At 44.2% G+C, this 24,748-nt stretch overlaps 1 protein-coding gene across 1 annotated transcript in view; it reads right to left on the minus strand.

The window, feature by feature from the left end:
- SLC13A1 (solute carrier family 13 member 1) overlaps nucleotides 1-24,748 on the minus strand; it is a 95,849-nt gene that overhangs the window by 23,713 nt on the left and 47,388 nt on the right. The window contains exons 4-8 of the mRNA XM_048501818.1: nucleotides 22,287-22,423; nucleotides 9,143-9,330; nucleotides 8,974-9,031; nucleotides 8,829-8,886; nucleotides 7,150-7,313 (exon numbers count right to left, since the gene is read on the minus strand). Coding sequence (XP_048357775.1) covers nucleotides 7,150-7,313; nucleotides 8,829-8,886; nucleotides 8,974-9,031; nucleotides 9,143-9,330; nucleotides 22,287-22,423 — 605 coding nt within the window. The remainder of the gene's footprint in view (nucleotides 1-7,149; nucleotides 7,314-8,828; nucleotides 8,887-8,973; nucleotides 9,032-9,142; nucleotides 9,331-22,286; nucleotides 22,424-24,748) is intronic.

The following is a 24,748-nucleotide window of genomic DNA, read 5'->3' on the forward strand; positions in this document are numbered from 1 at the left end:
TTCTGGGGCAGGAAAAGTTATTTCTGCGGGGAGAAACTGGCAAAGTGGAAAAAACCCAAGGGCCTGCATAACTCAAGGTGGAGGGGGAATGCCAACATCCCCTACTCCCAGGGACAAAATGCCATTCCCCCCACCAGGAGGGGTATGCAATCTATGCTTGGGGGGGATAATCTCTCCTTTACAGAGGAAATGCCATTTACTTTTCCCAAATGGAATGCCAGTTCACCCTTTGCAGGGGCTGTATTTCCTATCCAGGGAATGTCATCTGTGCTCATGGGGATGAAGGAATGTCATTTTTACTTCCCTACAGTGGAGGAAATGCCATCTTCTCCTTTTGGGTGGACAAAAATACCCCCCTTGCAAGAGGAGGGGAATGTCATCTCTCAACTACAGAGGGAATGCCATCTCTCCATTCCAGGGAGGAAATGCCATTTCCCCCTCTTAGGGGAATTGCCTTCTCATCTTGCAAGGCTAGGGGAATGCCATGTCTCCCTTAAAGGAGGAGTGCCATTTTTCTCCTCATGGTGGGGGGAGGGGATGCCACATCCCCCTTGCATTGGTGGAGGAATGCCGGGTCCCCCTGTAATGGAGAGGGAATGCCATCTCTCCCTTTTGTGGGGAATAGTATCTCCCCCTGCTGGAATGTGGCAAGGAGGAGACCCCAGGAGCAGCAGCTGCCACCTCCTGCTCACATGCTTTCGTCCTGTCCTGCCTCAGAAAGGCATGTTGGTATTCAGTCTTCTTTTTGTTTCCCCCCTTTTCCTTTCTTAATCCATGGTTTCTCTCTCAGTGAAAGTGAGTGGGGGAATGGGGGAGAATGACTCCATGTGTGTGACATGACCAGCAGCCAATCAAAATGCAGGAAATGGAGGTTATCCAAACATGCGTGGAACAGATCATGGGGGAAATGGAAAAAACCCTGTACTCATGCAGAAACAACTGGAGTACCAACTGTACAGGGGTAGAAGCAGGGAAATGTGCGGAGGTACAAATCAGAGCAAAGTTGATCTGGTACATGAGATCTCAGTTCTACCCCAGTGCAATTTAGCCGTGCAAAAATGGCCTAGGGCATAATAAAGGTATCATATTTCAGAAGAAATAGCACAAAAAGTCATATTGTAGTACATGCATCATGCCAAAATTAAAGGGGGAAAAATCAGAACTGAGTGGACCTGAGTAGTAGATAATGTACAGACTGTGTGTAGCTCAGTGGAGAAGGCTAGAATTACATTAACACAAAACACATAGCATGGGATACGTAGCATGATACTATGAATAGTCCTAAGCCTAGGAGGATGTGGAAGGTAATCAGGACTACTATAGCATGCAACAGTATGTTAAACACACTTTGGCTTTATTTGACCAGCCTAAGATTCCCACCAGCTATGGTTCCCTAATTTTTGTACCACAGTAAAGATGTCAGTGATTTTTTTATTGTCATAGAAAATTGCAGGGGTTGCTCCTTGCCCAAGAAGTTTGGCTTTCTGCAGTTCTCTCTGGAGGGGAGTATGGTCAAGGAGACTATGAATTGCTCAGGCACATTTCTTGCCCAACTTGGTTTTTCAGGAATATATAAATTTGAAGTGCTCCTTTTCTGACCTTATACAGTTGAACTGTCACACTAATTTGATACTATGGAGACAGACTGGAAACCTGTTCTAACACTTCCCCTTTCATCTCCATCTTCCTGTCATTGCTTTGGCAGTGTTATTTGCATTAATAAGAATCTGTACCAAAGTGATTTATATCTGCAATATCGATAATGACAAAATCTGGTTTCTCAAGGCAGGCCTTGGGATAACAGTATCACTCTGCAATAGGTTTTTTATAATTATCTTAAGAACATTATCAAGATTTGGATTTTCTTTGTCTCTTTTTAAGAAATGAAGAGTCAAACTTAATCACAGCCAAATGGAATGAGGGGAACATCTGCAGCAGGCTACAGACCCTTATGACATTAATCCCTGATGTTGCTTTTTAGATGTTCTTTCATTCTGGGCATTGTCATCTTCCTTTCCACTCTGTTCAGCTCTCAGTTTATTGCCATTCTGACATGACTCCCTTATGTTTGAAATTAATCTGAGCTAGCTGTTTTCCATGACCCACTGCTGTGTTAATCTCTCCTTTCTTTTAGAACATTTCAATATCAACATATTTAAGGTTGCCAGTTGCAACCCAGAACACACACACATTTTTGGTCCAGTAATCCTCCCTACTTTTTGGCCTGTAGAGCAACAAGTATGAAGTCTTCATCACTATTGAAGTTATGGGGAAGAGAAGAGTCACAAGGGTTAAGAAACAAATAAGTTGTCTTACACTGTACTACTGAACAAGCATCACATACTTCTAAGTTCTTTGACTTCCATGGTTCTAGAAAGGTGTAACTTGGCTTGATTGGACTGTTAGTCACAGTTACCTCTTTTATAGTACATTTAAAGATTGCATTTGTTTTCTGGGTTGCAATCTGGCAACCCTTAACTGTATTTGAAAGTTCCTTCAAGTCTCACGATGGACATGAGATTCACAGAGAGATCCATTCTACTAACTTTGTTTCATGACTCTCTTCCTATCCATGCAATCATGAGTTCTACAGGAAAGTTTGGAGAAGTGGGGGAAATTATGACTTTGGAGACTTTTTCTTTTACATAATTTTGTCATCATCTGGAGTACTCAATCTGGCACCAGGTCATCTAAGGCAATCACCTATTGCCAATCATCTGGCAGAGTTGTCCTTCTTTAGTGATAACTGAACTTGGAATTTGAGCAGCTTTCAGTATACTGGGCACCAGATAAATGATCTGATTCTCTGGAAAATAGAGAACTTGACAGATATATGGGATGAAATCAGTTTCTCACTTTGCACAGGGCTCTGGATAATGTTTTAACATTCTGATATTCTGATACTCACTGCCTTAGGGACCCTACTTGGATAGAAAGAAATGTTTAAAATAATAAAAATATAGAAAATAAATACAATAAATAAATACAATAATCAAGATGTTTTCAGTAAATAAATAAAATTAAGCAGATGTAGTGACAGGGACTTTCAATGTTTGCTTTCTCTGAAACCTTCCTCACCTGAGTCCTTTGCATACTTGTGGCAAGCATAAATAATTGCTGACTAGTAAGCCAAGCCAAACTCAGGCCGTTTCCCCACTTTTAAAAATGACGTCGGTTTCACCCTGCGTGGACCTTTTCAGTGCAGGGATTGTGTTCCCCGGCTTCTCCACTGCCCCGCGCTCTGCGCGGGGTCATCAACAGGCGCCGTTTGCAGCAGCGCCAGAAATGATGCGCGCTGAGGGGGTGCGAGAGCAGCAGAGTCGGGGTGGCTGCGTTGTCACCGCCCCTGTAGTGGGGAGTGCCGCTGGACCCCACGCTGCTTGGCAACAGTAGCGCGCAGCAAATGGTGAGTGGGGAAAGGCCCTCAGTTATACCCCTGGTCATGATCTCAATCTGAGATCCCGTCCATTCTTCAGTATGCTTCCACAGAAGTGGTCAAATACATGTTTGGTCCTTATACTCTTTAAATGTAAAGATGAACATTTTCTGTCACCTGAAGAAATATCAAAGTGCAAAGGAGCATAAAATTGCCCTTCATGTTCAGATGCAGTATATCCCTGACCATACGATGCAAGAGGACAAACAGAACAAGGGAGTATTCCTTTCATTTCCTGTTACTGACTTCCCAGAATACATTAAGTTGGCTACACATGCAGGAAGAACTTAGAGCGACATTGGTCTCATTGTTTGTCAGACCTGCTTTCTGTGGGTTTTACTCTGTGAGAATTTTGACATTGTTAGACAAATAAAGGCTTATCCAAACAGACAGTTGGTCTCGTAAAGTAGCTTTTACTGCAATAATAGTGGAGACACTCAAATAAACACATATGTCTCAAAGAAGAAAGAACAAAGACATTTCTTTATACATTTTTCTCTACCATCTAGAAAGCTGAGGCTAATACTGATTGGTTGTTCCATATAAGGCAAAATAGTTTCTAACTAGACAAATAATTGGTCTAAATAGACAAAGAACAGAGCCCCTATTCAAAGATAGAACTTATCTATTCTGGCTTGATAAATATCAGATGTCTGTTGCATATACTTACAACAGCAGCATTTTTCAGCTGCCAATCCTGGCCTCTGACCCTGCCAATCTCTGCCTTACAACCTAAAGTAGACATTGCTATCTGTTTGTACCAAAACAGACAGCACCATTTGTCCCATATGATCAGGTAAAGCAGTTATAATGCCCTCCAGTATACTCAGGGGCAGAGGTGGGATCCAGCAGGTTCTCACCAGTTCCTGAGAGTGGGTTACTAATTATTTGTGTGTGCTGAGAGGGGGTTACTAATTGGGTCCACTTTTCCATCTTCATGCCCTCGCTTCCCCGAGAGGCATACTGCCTTTGAACGTGAAGGTTCCATATAGCAATTGTGACTAATAATGTAACTTCCTGAACTGGGTTAATCCCTTTCAGATACTGCAATTCATTGATTCTCAGCCTTTTGTACCTTTTATCTCACCAGTCTCTATCAAAGAACCTGTGTGTTTCACCATTGCTGTGTTCAGATTTGTGAGTTGGGGCATTTTCTATAATGTGATGATGATTTAGAAATGACCTGGTGCAAAAAATTTTTTTGGGGGGGTTGTGGTGAGGTGGCTGCCCATGGGGGTGCATCCAATTCAGGTTTTGCCCAGGGCTCAGGTTTGCCTAGGTATGCCTGTGCCCCCTTTGCTGAGGGGGGCTGGTGAGGGAACCTGTTAATAAAATGTTTGGATCCCACCACTGCTCAGGGGCATAGCTACAGAAAATGGTGCCCAGGACAAGCACTGAAGTTGTGCCCCCAACCTGGATCCCACTGCAATGAGGCAGTGGATTCAGGGGGGCACCAGTTGTGTTAGCTAAACCCCAGTTGTGTTAACTAAAAGTAAAGGAGGAGGGAGGGAGGGAGGGAGGGAGGGAGGGAGAGAGAAACACACTCACACCATGGGAAGGAAGGAAGGAAGGAAGGAAGGAAGGAAGGAAGGAAGGAAGGAAGGAAGGAAGGAAGGAAGGAAGGAAGGAAGGAAGGAAGGAAGGAAGGAAGGAAGGAAGGAAGGAAGGAAGGAAGGAAGGAAGGAAGGAAGACAGAGAAAGGGAGGGAGGGAGGGAGGCGGGAAGAGAAACAAAGTGTGAGAGAAAAAGAGGGTGTGAAAGAAAAAGTGAAGTGAGAGAGAGAAAGGGGGAAGAGAGAAAGGGGAGAAGAGAGAAAGAGGGAAGAAAGGAAGGGAGAGAGATCTTCAGTGGCAGTGGAAGGGGTGGGGGAAACTTTTCCTGTGTGATGGGGTGGCAATTTTGGGTGGCGGGTTCTGAATGGGGGAATCCTCAGGAGCCTAAGAAATCCCCCACCCAGAATCTGGTGCCCCAGCATGGCCTCCACAGCCCTTGGTAAGAATGGCCTGTGGCGGCTGTGGTGGAGCAACAGTTTTTGAGGATTCCTCGGTCCAGAATCTGGTGCCCCAGCTATGCTGGAGCAGCAAAGTCAGGGTGGGGAACAGGGAGACTGGGGGGGGGGTTGCAGGAGGAGGAAGCAACAGGCAGCAAAATGCTCTTCCAGCTCCTTGCTCCTCAGGCAAAGGAGGAGGCAGGGGTCAAATGCACCCCCATGTTCCCACCTCCCGGCCCTCCCCTCATGATGCCTATGAGTATACCTCAAGTGAAAACAATGTTGCTGCATGCCAGTGGCACATTTCTTTATTTATTTGGAATACTCGCATACCATTTTACAACTGTGCTACTTTAGGCAGTGACCCTGGAGCTTTATTTTCATGATTCAGGAGGTAGCACGAAACCTAGGTTCACAGCAGAATGCCATTTATAAATATATTATTGGCTCCTTGCTTTTTCACTTAAAAATACTTGAAAACTTTACCTTACATTTTCTTAGTTGATCATTTGCATGCTTTGCTTTGTTTTTTTAAAAAAAACTTTAATTATGATAAATTCTTGGGTCTAAAATTCATTGTGTCTAAAATATTTATGCTAATATTTAACAAATTATAGGTGGCAGACAGACAAGATTCCTGGCTCAAGAAAAGAACATTTTAGTATATTATGTATCTGAGACTCAGAGCAAAACTGACAGAATGCTTACTGTCAATTAGTATCAAGGGTCAAAATTGCAGTTGGATCATAAATATGAGGCAGCCCAATTCAAAGGTGGGAAGGCAGTACTGCAGCGGCCGGAGATGATACCATGGTGCCATCTCCAAAGAGGCAATTGGTGGCATGGGCACTGGAGGAAGAGGAGAAAAGCCTTCTTTCTCCTAGGGAAACCCATTGCTGGAAATGACTTATGCTAGCTTTTTTTTTTGCACTGCAAAAAGTGGGGTGGTTCCTGGACTGAAATTCCACAGGAAGCCAACTAAAGTCAGCTCCACCTCTGGGAATACCACAGACTGGTCCCACCCACACCAGTGTGGGCACCTGTGGCAGAAAGGCACCAGCACATGTAGCAGCATCCAGGTTCGGGCAAGGGACAACTAATAGCCCCTCCACTGGCATCGTTACCTCTTTTGCTGGTGAAGTGGGCATCCACTTCAGCGCAACTTCATGTCGCTTCCAAGGCTCACTGCCCCCCCTCCTTTGGATTGCATTCTTAGTCTTTAAGGTGTCACAAGGCTCCTGTTTATTTCCACTCTTTCTTTTTAACAGATGCTCAGGCATCCTCAGCTTCTACATCTTTTGGGAAGCAATGGACATGCTCAGACTTCATCAGGTGAACAAAAAAGGATTTCTACTAATGTGCAGACATAGTATTGATGCATTTCTGGGTAGTTTCCTGAGGTTATGGAAATTTTAATCTGTTGCTATCTACAATTTTTGAAATACTGTCCAAAGAGATCAAGTTAGCATACATGGTTTGCTCCACCTCTGTTCTACCCTCACTGTGAGGTAAGTTAGACAGAGAGTGATTGGCCAATAGTTAGTGAACTTTATGGTTCAGTGGCAATTTGCACTTGTATCTTCTCAGTTCTAGTCAGACCCTCCTAAGCCATGCTGGCTCTGTGGGTGAAGCCATTTTCTTGCCAATAAACACTTGGCATCAACTGCACTATTAGAAGGAATGTTTTAGGATTAGAATGAGTGATTTTGTTATTCTCACTTACGAATTGAATTGCTCAGCAAATATCAAGTTGGTTGAAGTTCCAGTGATGGTAGTCAGTCCTCCAATAGTAGATGAATAAGCAATGCATAGGCACATGACTTTGCACATCATGTGGTCCTTTTGATTTCGGTATTTTCTACCCATTTCACTTGCTGCTGGATTCTGCTTTAAAATGACATAACCATAATTACTACAGTAATTCAGTCGCATAAGCAGAAATTTTGGATTGACTCATAATGTGATAAACTGCATTCATAGTGGAGAAATCAGTCAACTACTTCAGCCTAAATGGTTTCCTTTCTTACTGTCCCAGCCTGTGGCAATTCTAACTATACTTGTTCAAGATAATTATCATGAACATCTAGTAGAATGATCAGACTCTGACACTGACCTAGCATCACAAACCATTCTAAATAAAGCTAGAGGAGGTATACTTAATATTACCTTCAGGTCAAATACTGCACAGGCCAGTAGCTTCCAACAATGGTACTGTTCTGAACTAATGTGGGCTGAAGTTAGCAGGGAATTAATTCCCTTCATCTTCCCTGCAAAGGGAATGAAAAGTTGCACTTGGCCCAATTTCGGAAACTGTGGAGCTTCTCTGATATGAGAGCATGGTGACTTCTAAAGTGGCCAAAATTAGTTCACAGTCAAGAATCCAACTGGAAGGGAATGTGTGATCAATTTAAGGCAGACCACTAGTCTTGGTCTACTTAAGAATATATGGTCTTGGTCTCCTTAAGAATACATGCTAAAAACTAGTTTAGTTCAAGTTGGCACACTTTGCAACATGCAGTATAGTGATGATAGAAGGCTTTTAGTACTTGTTTACTAGTTTAGCTGATCCAGACCATCTATCTTACGGTGTCCTGCCAGGCCTACCCTCTGGGGCATGACGCATCAGATCCTGTGCGTGCCCACCAGTGGGCTGCTGAAACCCCTATGGGCTCCTCATGTCACTAAAATATTTGGGGCTGCACTGCCAACAGCCTAATATTTTCTGGGGCAGGGAAAAGAAGGAGGACTCACCTGGGAGGGGGGAGAGACAAGCAGCAGAAGGCAGTGATGGGTGCAGCAGGCCTAGGGTGGCAGCAACAGCACACCAGAGGAAGTGGCGCCAAAGATGCCGAGCTCACAGAAGGTGAGCTGGAGAAGGGCATGGCAGCCCAGATGCCCAGAAACATGGCAATGAGAGGAGGGAGCAGGAGAAACTAAAGGGGAAAACGGGGCCAGTCAGGGACAGACAAAGGCAGAAGCCAATAGGGCCGTTGAAGGATGGGCTCGGCCCCAGTCATGAGGCCACGACTGCTACTGCAAAGGCAGAGGGAGGTGGGAGGAGAGGAGAATAGAAGGAGGAAAGGTTGATGAGGATACTGGCAGACTCAGAGGTTCCTAGAGCTGGGGAACCTCATATGCCAGGAGGGAGAAGCAGCACACGAGACCTCCTCCCCCACTTCTGAGGCTGATCCAACACCTGGACAGCTGGCAGAGGCAGCCCCAGCACCAGGAGGTGCCACATATGGCATAAGTTCTGTCAAGGTACCATTCCTTTCCTGGTAAGGAAACTATCTCTGTGCAACCAATGGGTATATACATAAAAGTTAATCTGCAGGGTAAATATATGAAGATATTAGATGGGTGCATTTCAGGAGAGGTGTTTCAAAAACAATGTTAAATTACCTTTTCTTTTTCAACTTGGCACACCATGTGAGCAGTATTAGCAGTACCATTACAGTATCTGGAAAAAGAAACTTGCTGTAACAAAATCCTCTCTTTTGCATGAAGAAATTGGAATAATAGGAATGACTAAATACATATATTTTACCTATTTTCTTGCTTTGTTTTTTCTTTCCAGTCATCTGCTTCACCATCATTAATTTTTTCTGGGGGGAAAAAATCAGCAACTATTTCTCAGTGAGCAGCTCCAATTTAGCCGGTATGTCCCTCCCAAAGAGAAGATTAGGACATAATAGAAAAAAAATACTGGTGCATACCATCAAGTTCCAGGGCATGATTGGTGGCTCCGTTTGCATAAGTAGTTTCTATCATATCGACTTCAGCTTCAGCGCAGATGATTTGCTGAGCCACTGCCTCAACAATGGGCATCACCATAGCAGCAGCAGAGGTGTTGCTAAGCCACATGGACAAGAAGGCACAGCTGATCATGAAACCAAGGGTTAACCTACAATCAGAAACACCTCGTTACTGGACATCTTTGCATAAGATCTTGACAAACCATAACAAGGCACCATAAACACTTGATTTTTTAAAATTAATGCAAATTGGACAATTTGGGCCACTTTTTTGCTTTCAGGTTCCAGAGGTTCTGCTTTCTCTATGCTTTCCTGACCCTAAAGCAAAAGAGCTGGCATCAATCCAATTCCAAAACAGGAAGAACCATATGCAAAGATACTACAGAGAGTTATTTTGATTTTTAAAGGATCAGGCTTCAATCCAATGGAGCATTTCCACAGATGGAATGATTTCTACAACCCTCTGAATGCAGGAGAGGGTGTGTGTGAAAGAAAGTCATGCTCCATAGATAAACAGCATTCTGTTCATGCAACCTCAATGTGCCCTAATCTTTCTCATAATGTATTTATTTACTTAATGCATTTATATCTTGCCTTTCCTCTCCAGTGGGGACCAAAGTGTTAACTTACTTCACAGGGTGCTTGTGAGGATAAAGTGGAGGAGAGGAGAAGAATGTAAGCTGCTTTGGGTCTCCAATGGAATGAGGGGGGGGGGGCGGGGAGGTATAAATAAGTAAATAATTAAAATTTCTGGTGGCATGTTAGCTTTTTCCAGAGGCATCATTCCCTACAAGGCAGGAATGTTCAGTAACATGCAGAAAAGAGCACAAAATAGTTCTATGTGGAAATATGCTGACTCAGTCGATAGGTAGGGCTGTCATTTCTTTTCCAATGTTTTTCCATTTGGGTAGCCTTGAACAATGAAATTGTTCTCGTATGACAATGCTTTTATGACCCAGTCATATTTCGGCTCATGAAATCACACCTTGCCCATATAATTAACATATGGAGTACAAAATGTATACCCCCCCCTCCACTTTAATTTCAGACCAAATGAACCTAGCAGGGATAATTTTTACAAAGATTGCAAAGACCTTTGGAACTCATGAAGATAAAAAGCTGCATAAGTGTTAATGATTGCTCAGTTCAGAAAGAGCAGACTTCTTTAAAGAGGAAAAGAAAATGATCTGAAATTATTTTGGTAGCCCTTTCCTAAACTGGCTAATGATATGTAAGCTGTTCATGAATTAATATGCTTGCTTATGCCTTCCAGGAGCACAAAAGATTAGGTTAAGCTGTACTTCTACATGTTATCTCACTTTTTTCTATCTGCTATTCAGTAGACTACAGTAAGTATTGGAAGAACACTAGAAGAGGCCATTTGAACCAGTTCACTTATCTTAATGGTGAGATTAAGGATAAAATATTAGTTCTGCATTTGATAGGTATAGCAGAAAAGAAATACTGGTGGATTCTGCACAGCATAAATATAACATCCTGAGGATGTTATAAAAAGCGTTTTGGAAAAGAACTTTGCACAGCTCTCTTCCCTAAACCAACTTCAGCCCGTTTGATCCCTCTCAACCCAAGTTGTTAAAAAAATCACTAAACTAGCGATCTTTTCTCCCCAACCCTGGTTGAAGACATTTTCTGCCTGCTGAGCAAACAAAAGCGGGCAGGAAATGCTTCATTTCTATCCCCCAAACCTCTTACTTTCATTTGTGCCACTTTCACCGGTTCCTTTGTGCACTGCAGCAAATTCTCCGTAAAGATTCCCCTTGGAGGTTTCCTTTGCTTGCAGCAGGGGCGAACCTAGGCAAACTGGAGCCCGGGTACAAAACCTGAGTTTGGCGCCCCCCCCCCCCCGGCGAATGGGCGGCCACCCTCCCCCACCATGAACAAACAATGATTTTTTGCACCAGCTCACAAAACACCTCCCACTCCCATCAAAACATACATGGCTCTCTCCCCACCAACTCTTTTCCTAATTTCCTAATCACAACAAAACTAAAGTTTGCCTGGGATTGCCGAATGCTGTGGGCATCAGGTTCACCTTCAACTTGGTGCCCACAGCATTTTAGCAAATTTGGTTGGTTCCTTTCAGGAGACTCACACCAGCAGCCCTGCAGGAAATGCCCCCACACAGAGCAAGACCCCTACCACAGTGCCTCCCATTGAAACCTCTACCACAGAGCCATCTGGGCATAACAGAAAGCCCCATTGAAGTCTATGGTGGTAAAAGTAATTTTTCCCACCACAGAACTTGCTGAAGAGCCTGGCAGATTCTGGGGAATTTCTGAGTATGTAAGCACTGGCTGCACATTTTTTAAGATAGAGGCACCAGACTTTCAAGGTGGCTCCAAGAGGTCTTGGGTAATAGCATCCAAGCTTGGTGAGCTTTGCTTCTGGAGTGGGGGGGGGGAACGAGTTGAGAGAGTTCTGAGAGAACTCAGCCCGCAGGCTTTCATGTGCAGGAGCGTGGAAACAAAATAAGCCTTTTGGGGGCCCATAAAATTGAACCCTCAAAAGCAAAGGTCTCCAAACCTGGATGCTATTACCAGGAGGGCCTCCTGAGCCACCTTGAAAGTATGGTGCCTCTATCTTAAAAAATGTGCAGCCTGCCGACACACTCAGAAATTCCCCATTGGCTACAATGGAGCAAAGTCACTGCAAAACAAAGAATCTTGGGCAAATTTCTTGGGGTGCCTGTAAGGGGTGTATTTTTAAAGCTAGTGACACCAAAATTTCAGGGTATCATCTGGTAACTATTCTTATAATACCACCCAAGTTTGGTGAAGTTAGATTCAGGGGGACCAAAGTTATGGTCCCTCAAATGGGTAGCCCCAATCTCCTGTTAGCTCCCATTGAAAACAATGGGGATGGGGCACCCTCTTTGGGGGTCCATAACTTTGCTTCCCCTGAACCAAACATCACCAAACCTGGGTGGTATCATCAGGACAGTCTCTGGATGGTATCCTGAAAATTTGGTGTTGCTAGCCTTAAAAATGCGCCCCCTACAGGCCAAAACGTAAAAACACTAAAAATTTTAAATATCACACCAATTACCCTGGAATGGTGGCGCCCCCCCACGTGACCAAATGGGGGGTGCCCGGGGACATAGGGTACCCCCTGTCCCTAGGCAGGAATGCCACTGGCTTGCAGCTCATCTGTGTGTGATTTTGCTTTAAAAGGTAGATGAATAAAGTTTGTTTTGCCTAGTGATCCTGCACATATGTCATTTTCCTGCTTTTGTTTTGAGGGGGATGTCTGCGAAGCTATGATGACACAAACATGCACATATTGCAGCTTCTCTAATTGCATTGCTGTAGCTTCACAGACATCCCTTACAAAGCAAGACAAAAAAGGGAAAACGACATGTGTGCGGGATCACTAGGCAACAGAAACTTTACTCATCTACTTTTCACAGCAAAATCACACACATATGAGCTGCAAGCAGAGGAGACCTCCATGGGGAATCTTCATGGAGAATCTGCTGCAACTCCAACGGGGACCCAGATTGGCTTACAATATCATTCTCTCCTCTTCCATTTTATCCTAACCACAGGAAACCTATGAAGTATGTTACACTGAAAGAGACTGACTGGCCCCAGATCATCAGGCAAACTTCCTGTGCAGAGTGGGGATTTAAATCTGGGCTTCCCAGCTCCTAGTCAACTACTCTAACCATTACACCATGCTTGCTTTAACATATTTTCACTTAATTCAACAACTTTACTAACTACATCAGCAAAAGAGGTATAAAAGTCAGGAGCTGGTACAATTCAAATCCAGATGCAACCTAGCAACGCTTCTGAAACAAGACAGCTTTGTGTAGCTTTTAGAAGTTAGTAATGATGGCATCGTATGGACTGTTCCATCCCAAAGGCCACAGAAGCTAACAGGGTCTGAAAACTGACAACAAAATTTGACAAAACAAGGACACTGCAAGCAAAAGGTTTGGGGAGGACCTAAGCTGGAGCATCAATATAGAGCAGATATTGTTCTTCAGGCATGAAGTGAAATGTCATGAAGTGTCTTTTGTTTCTAACCCTAATCCATATGTAGAAAAATTCAACAGGAGCAGAAATCTGGCCAGAATGGGCCATAGGTGGGGCCTGGACATTTCCCAGAATTTAAACTGATGTTCAGCTAGGATTGGGTAATATCTGAGATTTTGGGGTTGGTGATTTAGGAGGACAGGGTTTGGAGAGGGGAGGGACTTCAGTGGGGTATAATGCAGGGGTGGGATCCAGCCAGTTGTCAAATTATTTGAATCCCAAGGCAGAAAAAGCAAAACCAAACCTCTACCACAGGAAAGCCCTCCATAGGGCTAAGTGGACTTATGCCACTCTGCGCCATATCATACCTGGCTGCAAAGCATGGGTGGAAGCTGACTAATGTTGGCTCCACCCTAAGAATGCCCAGGCCTACCCAATCTGTGCCAGCATCTAATTGGATGCCAGTGTAACTCTGTGGCAGCCCTGACTCCTGGGTTTCACCACGGTTGAGCTGAGGGGTAGTTGGTCACCAGTGCTTTTGCTCCCTCAATAATGGGGGTGCCTCTTGTGCCAGCACACCAGCTTCTTGATTCAATTCAACCCCCCACATAGGATTGCACTCTAAAAAAATAAAACAGAGCCAACATAACCTCAGATTCCCCTCATCTGCGCTGCCTAGAACAAATTGAAATTTCTGGTGATAGCTTAATTTATAACCAAAGAAGGTCTAGTGTCCTTGGCTCAGGTTAAATCAACTTAAACTGTTAGCAGAGATGTCTCAAGACTTTTACACTGTCTGAAATATGCACTTTATTTTACTGGGAGAGATTGCCACAACAATTGATACCTCTATTTTTAACCAGAATGTATGTATTTATTTACAAGGAAAGATCCAGGGCAAAACTTGCAGAACTCAAAACACAACATATATTTGAGCCTAGGCCACTTCTAAGTTCTCAATTCTTGCCATGAATGTTGGAACAGCTACTTCCATAAAATAGTAAGAATGCTGCGAAGCAGCTATAAAACTACTAGGTGTCAATACTGTTGGCATGAAGCATCCCTATTACTATATAATCTGACAGTGAACTGGGTTGCTCATGGCAAGCATGAAAGCAGCAAAACAATGTCACCATAGAAAAGTTAGGGATTTCTATCCACTGGGGGATCTGCCAGCCTAGCCGCCATTTTGCCTGATCCCTGAGGAGAATGCTTCTGGGTTTGGATGGTTGTTTGACACCATATTTTTAAAAACATCCTTTTTTATCTATTGCTTCTGGGATAGATCAAAAATGGTTTCTTTATTAAAAGGAGCCCTATTGATGCCCTAGAAATCTTGGTGCAACTGCTCCTGTGTGGGTGGGGGAAGGCAAGGAGGCACAGAAACACCAAATGAAGCAAAATGCTAACCGCTCTGCTCCACTTTCCATGCTCAGGCAGGGGGAAAAAATCACACTTCGCCTGCTCTTGGAAACGGCAAGCTTTCTCTAATCTGCAGCACAGTGAGTTCTGAAGAGAGGGAAACATGTGCACAAAAGAGAGGGAAACATGCACACATATTGCACATTGCATACCAACCCAAGCAGGAACACAAATTGCACATGAATTTGATCCAGATCTAGTTCTTACCATAATAGCAAGATCATAACCAGCAGAGCCAACACAGCTTTAGCTTAGTGCTGAAGTGGGCAAAATGATGGAAAATCTGTGATTGGCCCTCAGACCCCCTCATTCTGATTCCAGCACTGCATTTCTAACTGTAACTAAAGTCAGGCATGCATGCATACTCATATACACACATACATACATACAAAAATCATACAGTTCAATCCTGTGCACAGATACTTAATTCTAAGTCCATCGGTTTCAATCTGCTTAAGCCTGTTTAGGATTATACGGCTGATTGGAGAAACCTTCTCTTTGATATGGGAAGACTTAACATATGGTGTGATTTTGCAGACTAGTGTGAAATGTCAAGTGGGAGGATTGAGTTATGTCAGAGAATTATTGTTTGGATGAGGACTGAGGCAAAGACTATCTATTAGCATATGTTCCTTGTCATGAAAAGGGAATCAAACACCATTATGAAACTGAAAGTAGAAAGGAGAGACGAGAAAGAATTGTAGGTTGAGTGATGAGTGTGTTCTGATCTATATGGAATTTTTTTAAAAAAACAAAACTGTCAAGCTTATCTTCCATTCCTGGTAATGTGTCATAGTTGGAGACCCTGTTTTGTGCCAGGATTCTATATTATAGCTCGGATGTATAATGGAAATCTAGTCCTCATCTGGATTGTCCAAGGATAACCTGATATCACCAGATCTTGGTAACTAAAGCCCTTTCCGCACGGGGCCAAAAACAGCAGCCCAGGGACAGAAAAACACCGGTCCCTGGGGAGCTGTTCTCACAGGCAGCGCTGCTGCAAGGCAGCAGCGCCATCCTGTGCGGCCCCGAGTGGCATGAAGGCGCTGCTTTCCACCTCCCTTCCTGAGGGAGGTTTTTGGAAAGTGCCGCCTTCCCATCGGCACGGTGCGAACAGCACCGCGCTGAAAATGCCGCTTTCCTGTCCCCCACCACTCGCCTCATCCTCCAGCATTGGTCTGGAGGGCTGCTGAGACCCACCCACGGTGCCCTCCAACCCCTGGAGGTCAGAGACCAACATGGGCAGGTCCCTGCAGCCCTTCAGACCGACGCTGGAGAATGAGGTGAGTGGGGGAGGACGCAGAAGAGGTGGCTATCTTCTGTGCCTGCCTCTGTGGGGGCCACTCGCATGCTCCTGTGCGAACGCCCCCCCCTCCACCGGCATAATTTCTGCTGGTGGAGAGGCGCCCTTTCCGCCATGTGGAAAGGGCCTAAGCAAGGACAGACTTGATTAGTACTTGGATGGGAGACCACTAAGGAAATCCAGGGTTGCTATACAGAAGCAGGCAATGCAATAGCACCTCTGTCCATCTCTTTCCTTGAAAACTCCACAGGGTTGCCACAATTTTGCTGAGACTTCAGGGAACTTTTCACCCCTACAATGACTAAATTGACTGTTGTGGGTTTTCCAGCTGTGTGGAAGTTTTTGCTTATAATGTTTCACATGCATCTATGACTGGCATCTTTAGAGACATGCCTCAGTGAGATGCTAGCAATAGATGCAGTTGAAACATTAGGAGCAAATACTACCAGATCATGGCCACACAGCCAGAAACCCCACAACCTCCAGTTGATTACAGTCATGAAAGTCTTTGACAATGCAATGACTAAACCAGTAAGTGGGATGAGGTCTGTACTTGACTGGAGAGATTTGGAGCTGCATGAGTTCTAGTGACACTATTGGTCATGCAGGTCTGGGAAGAAATGACAGGTACAAATCATGCCTGATACCTATGCTGCCAGCCACAATAGTTTAGTCATCAGCTCAGCACCTCACCTTGCTTCCTTGGGCAGAGAACCAGATTTCCCTGCCAAGCAAAATGGTCCAACATGCCCTTTTTCAGCACATGTATCAGCGATTACCTACCCCTGCCTGATATCTTCCTTGATTACAGTGGGCTACCAGGATGTCTATCTAGCTAAAATTCTTAGAAGTTTCCTTCTTTGCTTCTCCCAAGGAAGTGGGAAATGTTGCTTTAGCATGCCTCTAGTCAAGTTTCTTGCTCCATGCTGTTATAAGCCTCTCCACCACCTGAAGCTCTACAACAGGTGAAGGGATGAGTGACAGATCAAATAAAAATGGGGGGTGCAGAACTACTGCAGAGATTGATCCTATGCAACAAAGACAATAAAGTATTTTTTTTAAAAAGTGCTCTCCAGGTAACAACATGGCAGCCTTAGTTACCTGTACGTGTAGTAGTAATATTAACCCCTGGTTTCTCAGGCTTTCTGTTCTCATACTACTCCCTCCAATTTTTTTTGTAGTAAAGTAGCAGCCAATTTACAGCAACCCCATTAGATTTTCAAGGCAAAAGACATGCAGAGGTTGTTTGTGTTGCCTGCCTCTGCATAGCAGCCCTGGACGTCTTTGGTGGTCTCCTGTCCAAATATTAACCAAAGCTGATGTTGCTTAGGGGTGCTGTGTGGTTTCTGGGCTGTATGGCCGTGTTTTAGGAGCATTCTCTCCTGACGTTTTGCCTGAAGATCCCAGCCACAGATGCAGGTGAAACATCAGGAGAGAATGCTGCTAGAACACTGCCATACATCCCAGAAACCACACAGCACCCAAGTGATTCCGGCCATGAAAGCCTTCAACAATACATTGATGTTGCTTAGCTTCCAAGAACTGACAAGACTGGGCTATCCTGGACAAGCTATCCAGCTCAAGGCCCACTTGGCAACAGGGCCCACTTTGCAGAACACATCCAGCAAACACAACACTAAAATTTGCCCCGAACAAATTAGTCTGAAAGCATCAACAAAAACATACCTAATTTCTAAAGAGTATCCTAAAGCCAACAAGTCACAAATCTGAAATGGAAATCTAAAGGTTTGGAGTGTAAGAGTCATGTTTCTACCCTTTGACAGTTATTACCTTAGGCAAGTTAACGGTTAGTTGGCAAGTATTTAACTGTACAAAAGTTCACCAACTAGCTGCATTCTACCTTCATCCTGCCAACATGTTGCTGTGTATTTGAAATACACACAAAATAAATTATCTTTGAGGAGTTCTTGCATTAGGTTGTTCTGTAATCATTTGTAGGGGGGGTGTCACATGAAGATTCCCCCCTGACAATTACTGGAAGAAGCTGATGATTCACTATCTTTTTTTCAGTCAACTATGACATCACCAAAGAACACTTGCTAGCCTATCTTATGCCCCTTCCGCACACGCAAAATAATGCGTTTTCAAACCACTTTCACAACTGTTTGCAAGTGGATTTTGCCATTCTGCACAGCTTCAAAGAGCACTGAAAGCAGTTTGAAAGTGCATTATTCTGCATGTGCGGAATGAGCCTTAGTCTTTGGTTCTTCTGTAGTTGTGGGAGCCAGAATGGTGTAGAGGCTGGACTTGGATCTGGGGGAGCCAGGATCGAATCCCTACTCTGCTACAGAAGTTCATCAGGTAACACTGGGTCAGTCTAACACACTTCACACAATTGTTGCTGTAAGTTAAAAATGGAAGATGGGGAAAACTGAGTTGTCAGCCACTTCTTGTCTCCTAGAAAAGCAGGATAAAAATCTAAATTGATACATGTGTAGCTCTTTTACTCCTTATTGTCATGAGTAGGAATATGAATAGGAGGCTGCAAATCTTCTGTCCAGTCTTACCGGATGCATGGCTCAGCCTATTTGCAGGTTTCCTTGTCAAGCAGCCTAAATGTAGGGGAGGGAAGATTTCTTTTTCTAACTTCCCCAGTTTCTGTCATTAATACATAACTGACAATTCATTGCCTTTTCAACACAGCAGCATCTGGCAATTCAGAATCTGAAAGCAGTTCTGCTTGGAAGCTGCCTTTGTCTTGCTGATTGGATTGACAAGGGAGAGTTGGGGATATCTGACCCTTCACAAGCAATGAAAAGGAGCACAGCATGGTTTTCCATTCTCTTGCCTTTTCATTTACTAAAAAAAAAGTGCCAGCAAATTGGGAAAAGGCAGAGGTGTCTATGTGACTGTGAAAATACCATTAGAACCATCTAAACTCCACATTGAATAACTACATAATATATGAAAAGGTCTTTCCACCTCTTCATATCAGTCATTAAGAAACACAAGCTGCTGTTGTTCACAAATTCATCTGCTATTTTGTTCCAAGTCCTGCATTGTTATTGAAATGGCAAGAAATACAGTACTTTTAGTTAGGTGAAGTGGAGTGTCGAGGCTCTCACGCTATCTGCTTGGGGCAGTCTGGCTGGAAGCTTCGACTTTCGACTACGCCCCTCCAGCCAATCGCATCGCTCCTTTCTCTGCCCAATCAGGGCTTAGTTTCCCTTTAACCAATCACGGCGCATTTTCAGCAAGCCAATTATAATCGGCCATGAAGAGCATGCGTACAGTCGGAAAGTTGCCGTGCCGAAAAGCTAAATCTAAAAAGGGACCATTTGCTCATGTCGCGCACCAAACGTCTGCCCGGCGATCAATTCCACGTTGCCCTATTGTACGTGCCTATTGTCTGTCAACCAATCACTAATGCTTGCTGCCTAGATCCCTCCCTCCCTACTTGCAGGAGGGATGTTCAAAGGGGGCAGGGACGTAGGTATAGATTTTTTTATGGGGGGGTTCAGGGTGGGGCCACACACCCACCCGCCCCAGGGCATGGCCACGCTTCCCCAAGCCCCGCCTCTGGCCTAGCGCTTATAAAAGCAGCTCTCCGAGGTAGGGGATGGCAGACTCCCCTTTGGGAGTCCATAGGGCACCCCCTTTGGGAGTCCATAGCTTTGGACTCCCTGGACCAAACTTCACAAAACCTAGGTAGTATCAATAAGAGACTCTCCCGATGCCTCCCAGGTTTGGTGAAGTTTGATTCAGAATGTCCAAAGTTATGGACCCTCAAAGATGTAGCCTTCATCTTCTATTAGCTCCCATTGAAAACAATGGAGGATGGGGCACCCCCTTTGGAAGTCCATAGCTTTGGACCCCCTGGACCAAACTTCACAAGACCTGGGTGGTATCAATAATAGACTCTCCTGATAATGCATCCCAGGTTTGGTGAGGCTTGGTTCAGGGCAGGGGTAGGGAACCTGCGGCTCTCCAGATGTTCAGGAACTACCATTGGCCATGCTGGTAGGGGCTGATGGGAATTGTAGTTCCTGAACATCTGGAGAGCCGCAGGTTCCCTACCCCTGGTTCAGGGGGTCCAAAATTATGGACCCTCAAAGGTGTAGTCCCCATCTTCTATTAGTTCCCATTGGAAACAATGGAGGATGGGGGCACCCCCTTTGGGAGTCCATAACTTTGGACCCCCTGAACCAAACCTCACCAAACCCGAGTAATATCATCAGGAGAGTCCCCCCAAACAATCCCTGAAAGTTTGGTGCTGCTAGCCCAAACAATGCGCCCCCTGCAGGCCAAAAACCAAAAAATCACTAAAACGTTTTAAAAACCCACAAACGGGTGGGCGGAGCTTCGGACATGAATGGGGGAGTTCAAACCCGAGAACCCCCCTTACCTACGTGCATGAAAGGGGGGTGGTCAGCAATTCACCATTTCCCTGCTTCGAAATCCCTTGCTGAATTACAATGGATATCTATTGTGAGACCACTGCTTCCTCCTCCGTTAGTGGTTCAGGTAGCAGAGGGGTCGGGAGAGGCATTTCCTGGAGGGACTGGGAGACAAGGGACTTGACTTGAAATCTGGGCTCCACATTAGAATCAAGACATGCCAGCGTAACATCCATCTTTTGAAAGGATCGTGGTGGAGATGTGCATTAGGGGCCACAAAAGGTCTCCACTGGAGTGCAAAAATAAATTTAAGGCACTCAAGAGAGATTATAAGCAGGTTGTTCAGCACAATTCCATTTCTGGAAACAGCCGCAAAACCTGCCCCGACTTCGCGAGGGTGTCGCAAAGTTCCTCCGGCATTGCGACATGCTAGTAAAAAAGGGAATTTCACATCTTCCGCCATGGGAAAGGGAACCAATCGGGGCAGAGGGGGGGATGATGCACAGAGTCAAGCCCGCCCACTGAGCTCTGGTAAGTTGAGCTGAGGTCGGCAATGTGCAGATTAATGGCGAATTGGGCTCATGTGCCAACTTTTCGTGGCAGCCAATAGGATGCGAAGCAGGAAGAGGCGTGTCCACCTCATCCCACCCTCTGAGCTCGCCTAAGGGAGATCCAGCTCGGCCGATGTGCAGAACGACAGCAAGTCGGACTCATGAAGAAACTTTCAGCCGGACGCAAGTCGAGCTCTGCAGAATGTAGTGTGGGGAATCACCCTAAGAGTGCTACATGTGATCCTCTCAGTACGTGCACTTGCTATTTGGTATAATTATAGCACCACACTTATTCCCCACCTTTTGAATACACAGTCAGAAAGGACTGTGGATACACATTAATGCATGTCAAAGCTGGAAAATAAACACGTTACCCAATTCACACAAAATGGTGAACAGATGTACCAAGACAATTAGGCATAATGCATTCTCCCCAATACAGAAGGATAAGAATGCCAAAATCAAACCAGGAAAGATCACAAGCAGTGTGACCCTAAAAAGTCCATTAGGTGAAGTTTCTGTTGCCATGGCAGGAAAACCAACACCTGTTGAGTTTCTTCCCTTTATGGCACAACAGCCTTCATCAGGACAGGAGGTGGCAGTTTTGCATAGAAAAGTTAGCTTTGACTCCAAAGGCATTTTAAGTGGCATTAGCTTTTGCTAACAAAATATTTAAGGGTATAAGATTTCATGAGTCAAAGCTCACTTGGTTACAGAGTAAAGGTCCATCAGTCTTTACATCCACAGAAGTTGGGAGGGAAGTTGCAAAGAAGGACCAATTAGAGCCAGAATGCAGAAGTACAATCAATGCAAAATATCTCTCCCAGCTTGGTTCAAGTTGGGAGAGATGCAAAGAAGTATGAAATACAGAAAATTAGCATCTGTAATGTGATATGAAGTCTGTGTTAATGTGCAGCTTCGGGAAGATCCATTGTGCTGAACTTGTTAATTAATTCTAGTTTGGCAGTCTTGCATTATATTCTCCCTTTGAAACTTCTCCTACCTTCGATCTTGGATACAGGGGCTAATGGACCTTCATTCTATTTGTACTAGCAGTACAGCCAGCTGTATGGTAAGAAATACAGTGGGCCTAGATAGGTGCGGGGTGAGAGCAGATAGGGTCTGGGAGGGCTTGCTGGGGGTAGCGGGGAGGGTAAGGGGGCTTTTAGAGCCCCGGAACAGCGGCAGCAAGGTGCCGCTTTCTCCAGGGCAGGGATGGAATGTCCGATGACAAACCCTCCACCAATAAGGGAGCAGGACCACCCTGCTCCCTTATTGGTAGAAAGTTCAATGTCGGACATCCCATCCCTTAGCGCTTTACAGTTGGTACTATGTGATGTTGTGAACTTTGATAAAAACTTCTAACCTGGAAAATCTTTGTTTTTAATGTGCTACTAGGCCCAATTTTGTTCTACTACTATAGACTAACACGGTTAGCCACCTGAAGTTATCTTTTGCCAGTATTCTACGTACCATGCAGGGTTAACACCCACCAGCATCACCATTTTCAAAGCAATTCTCTTGTGCAAATTCCATTTTTCTATTGACGTCGCCAAACAAATTACTCCTGTTAATAGCAGATGAAAGTCTTTGAAATAAGCAGATGCCACCTAAAAATCAAAAGTCACTTGGTTACTTAGATGTGTGCTTTTAAGCTATCATTATGAAATCTAAGATACAGAGTACACTGTACAGTTTGGGTAGGAAAAGCTTTTTGAAAACTAAATATAATTAATTAATTAATTTTTACCCCACTCTACTACACCACAGCAGACTCAGAGTGGTTCACAACAATATAAAACAATAAAGTTTATAATACAATAAACAACAATGCTCTAAAAACATATAAGATGGCACTTAGTCTAACTAGGATGGAACAATTCAGAAATTCCCAACCCTAATACCCAAAAAGAATTTGGAGATGACTCCAACCATGACATAAAGAAACAAAAACAATGCTATAATCCTCCTGTTTACTCTTAAAAATTATATGGACCAGGAGTAGTTTTTGAGATACTACTGAACTAGTGACAAACAGGGATGCAATGCGTACAATGGATTTGTGAAGTCAGTTTTGTTTATTCAATTTTGTTTGTTAAAATACTGGATACTGTCCAGCGTTTCAATCTCCTGTACTGTACAAACTAGGGAGGGTTTTCAAGATCACTTAAGAACAGAAACCACATGGTGATTCCCACCCACCCCATCCCTTATTCTTTCATCCCGAAAGCCTCTGAAGGCATTCACACAAGGTTTACAGTTAAGCAGAGTCTGAAGACTGCTTAAGGGTTACAAACATAAAGACCCAAAGTGGCACAGCTATCAAAAGCATGGGGTATTCCTGCCACAAGAAGGGGAGATTGCAGCCCTATGCATGAAATAGCCCAGGAGTCACCAAACTGCCACCTGTGAACTGCATGAGGCTCTTTTATGATTAAACTGCTTCTTGTGGAGAAATTATGGTTTAGCATTCCTTGTGACTCAAATTAATTTATATCAGTTATACTCCACCCTCTCCACCAGAGAACCAAATTGGCTTACATCATTATTATCTCCTCTCCTTTGTTTAACCCTTACAAGCACTCTGTGAGGTAAATTAGGCTGTGAGGGTGTGACAGGAACAAGGTCACCCAGTAAATTTTTATAACCAAGTGGGGATTCGAACAGGTCTCTCAGATTCTAGTCTGTCAGCCTTAACCTTGACATCATTCTGGCTGTATAATATTAACGCTATGGTGCCTGCTCCAGCAGTGGGCAAAACAAGTGACCACCAGCTGGAAAGCCGGCAAGAAGAGCCTCCACAGTTGACACAGTCCACAGTACAAAAGTGACATCAATTGAGTGGAGTCAAAGACAGAGGGCAGAGCCAAGGAACTTCTTCAAATGCAGGCTTAAGTGGGCTGGCAGATGGAGAAGTTAAGCTGCACCAGCTGGGTGCATATGGAAGAGGGAGAGAAAAGAAGAAATGTAGGGAGGTCCTTGAGTCCAGAGGAAGCCATAGCACTCCACATTCCTTGTTCATGAAAAGGAACTGCTGTTGAGGATAGGTAAGCATCCCATGCAGATTAATAGAGCCTAGAATAATCTCAATCTTTTGCAACATGATTATCATATTTGATTCAAGATTATCATACATGAGTCAACAAGTGGATAAAACATGGCTTGGCACAGAGTTAGACCTGAAATCTTTGGTGTTTTTATATCAAATAACTGATTACGTCTGACCCTGATTACTTTCAGAAATCTGACAAGATTCAGCTAGCCTGGGCCACTGACATCAGACCACTCCTGCCTGTCCCTAATAAACTATGCTGTTCCCCACTGAAACTGCAATACTCTCCTAAAACCATGAACTTCAATGCATTAAGAAAGGCGCAACTCTGCTTAGGTTTGTACTATTAGTAAATGGAAAACAAAGGCACCCCAAGATCTGGGGAGCACATAAGTAATGCAAGGCAGGATAGTACTTTCTCATGCTTGTTTAATATATTTACTTCGCACATATGTAGACTGCTTTTGTGGGAATGCAAAAGGCCTCTCACAATAAAAAGACAATTAAAATCCAGCATAGTAATTACCAAATAACAAAGCAAAATAAAAATAAACAGTGAAAACTAAGATGTTGGGTGATAAAACCATACCACAAAACTATCAAAATGCCACAGCAGTGTAAAACCTACTTAAAAGCTGGTCATAAATGTGTCAGTATTCGCAGGCAGGAACAAGGGCATAAAACACCAAAACAGATGGCACAAATTCTACATTCAGAGTTTGGGTATATAATTATATTTTAGCCTGGCGTCTAAAAGGCTTGACTTGTGTTATGCTTGTTATGCTCCCCCCCACCCCCCGCTCCAAACAGCATGTTGTTTAAACTGGGGACCCCAGATTCTCCCTTTAAGGTGGATTTAAAAGAAGAATCAGGTCTCTAGTTT

The sequence above is a fragment of the Sphaerodactylus townsendi genome, linkage group LG06, assembly GCF_021028975.2.
Source record: "Sphaerodactylus townsendi isolate TG3544 linkage group LG06, MPM_Stown_v2.3, whole genome shotgun sequence".
Lineage (NCBI taxonomy): Eukaryota > Metazoa > Chordata > Lepidosauria > Squamata > Sphaerodactylidae > Sphaerodactylus > Sphaerodactylus townsendi.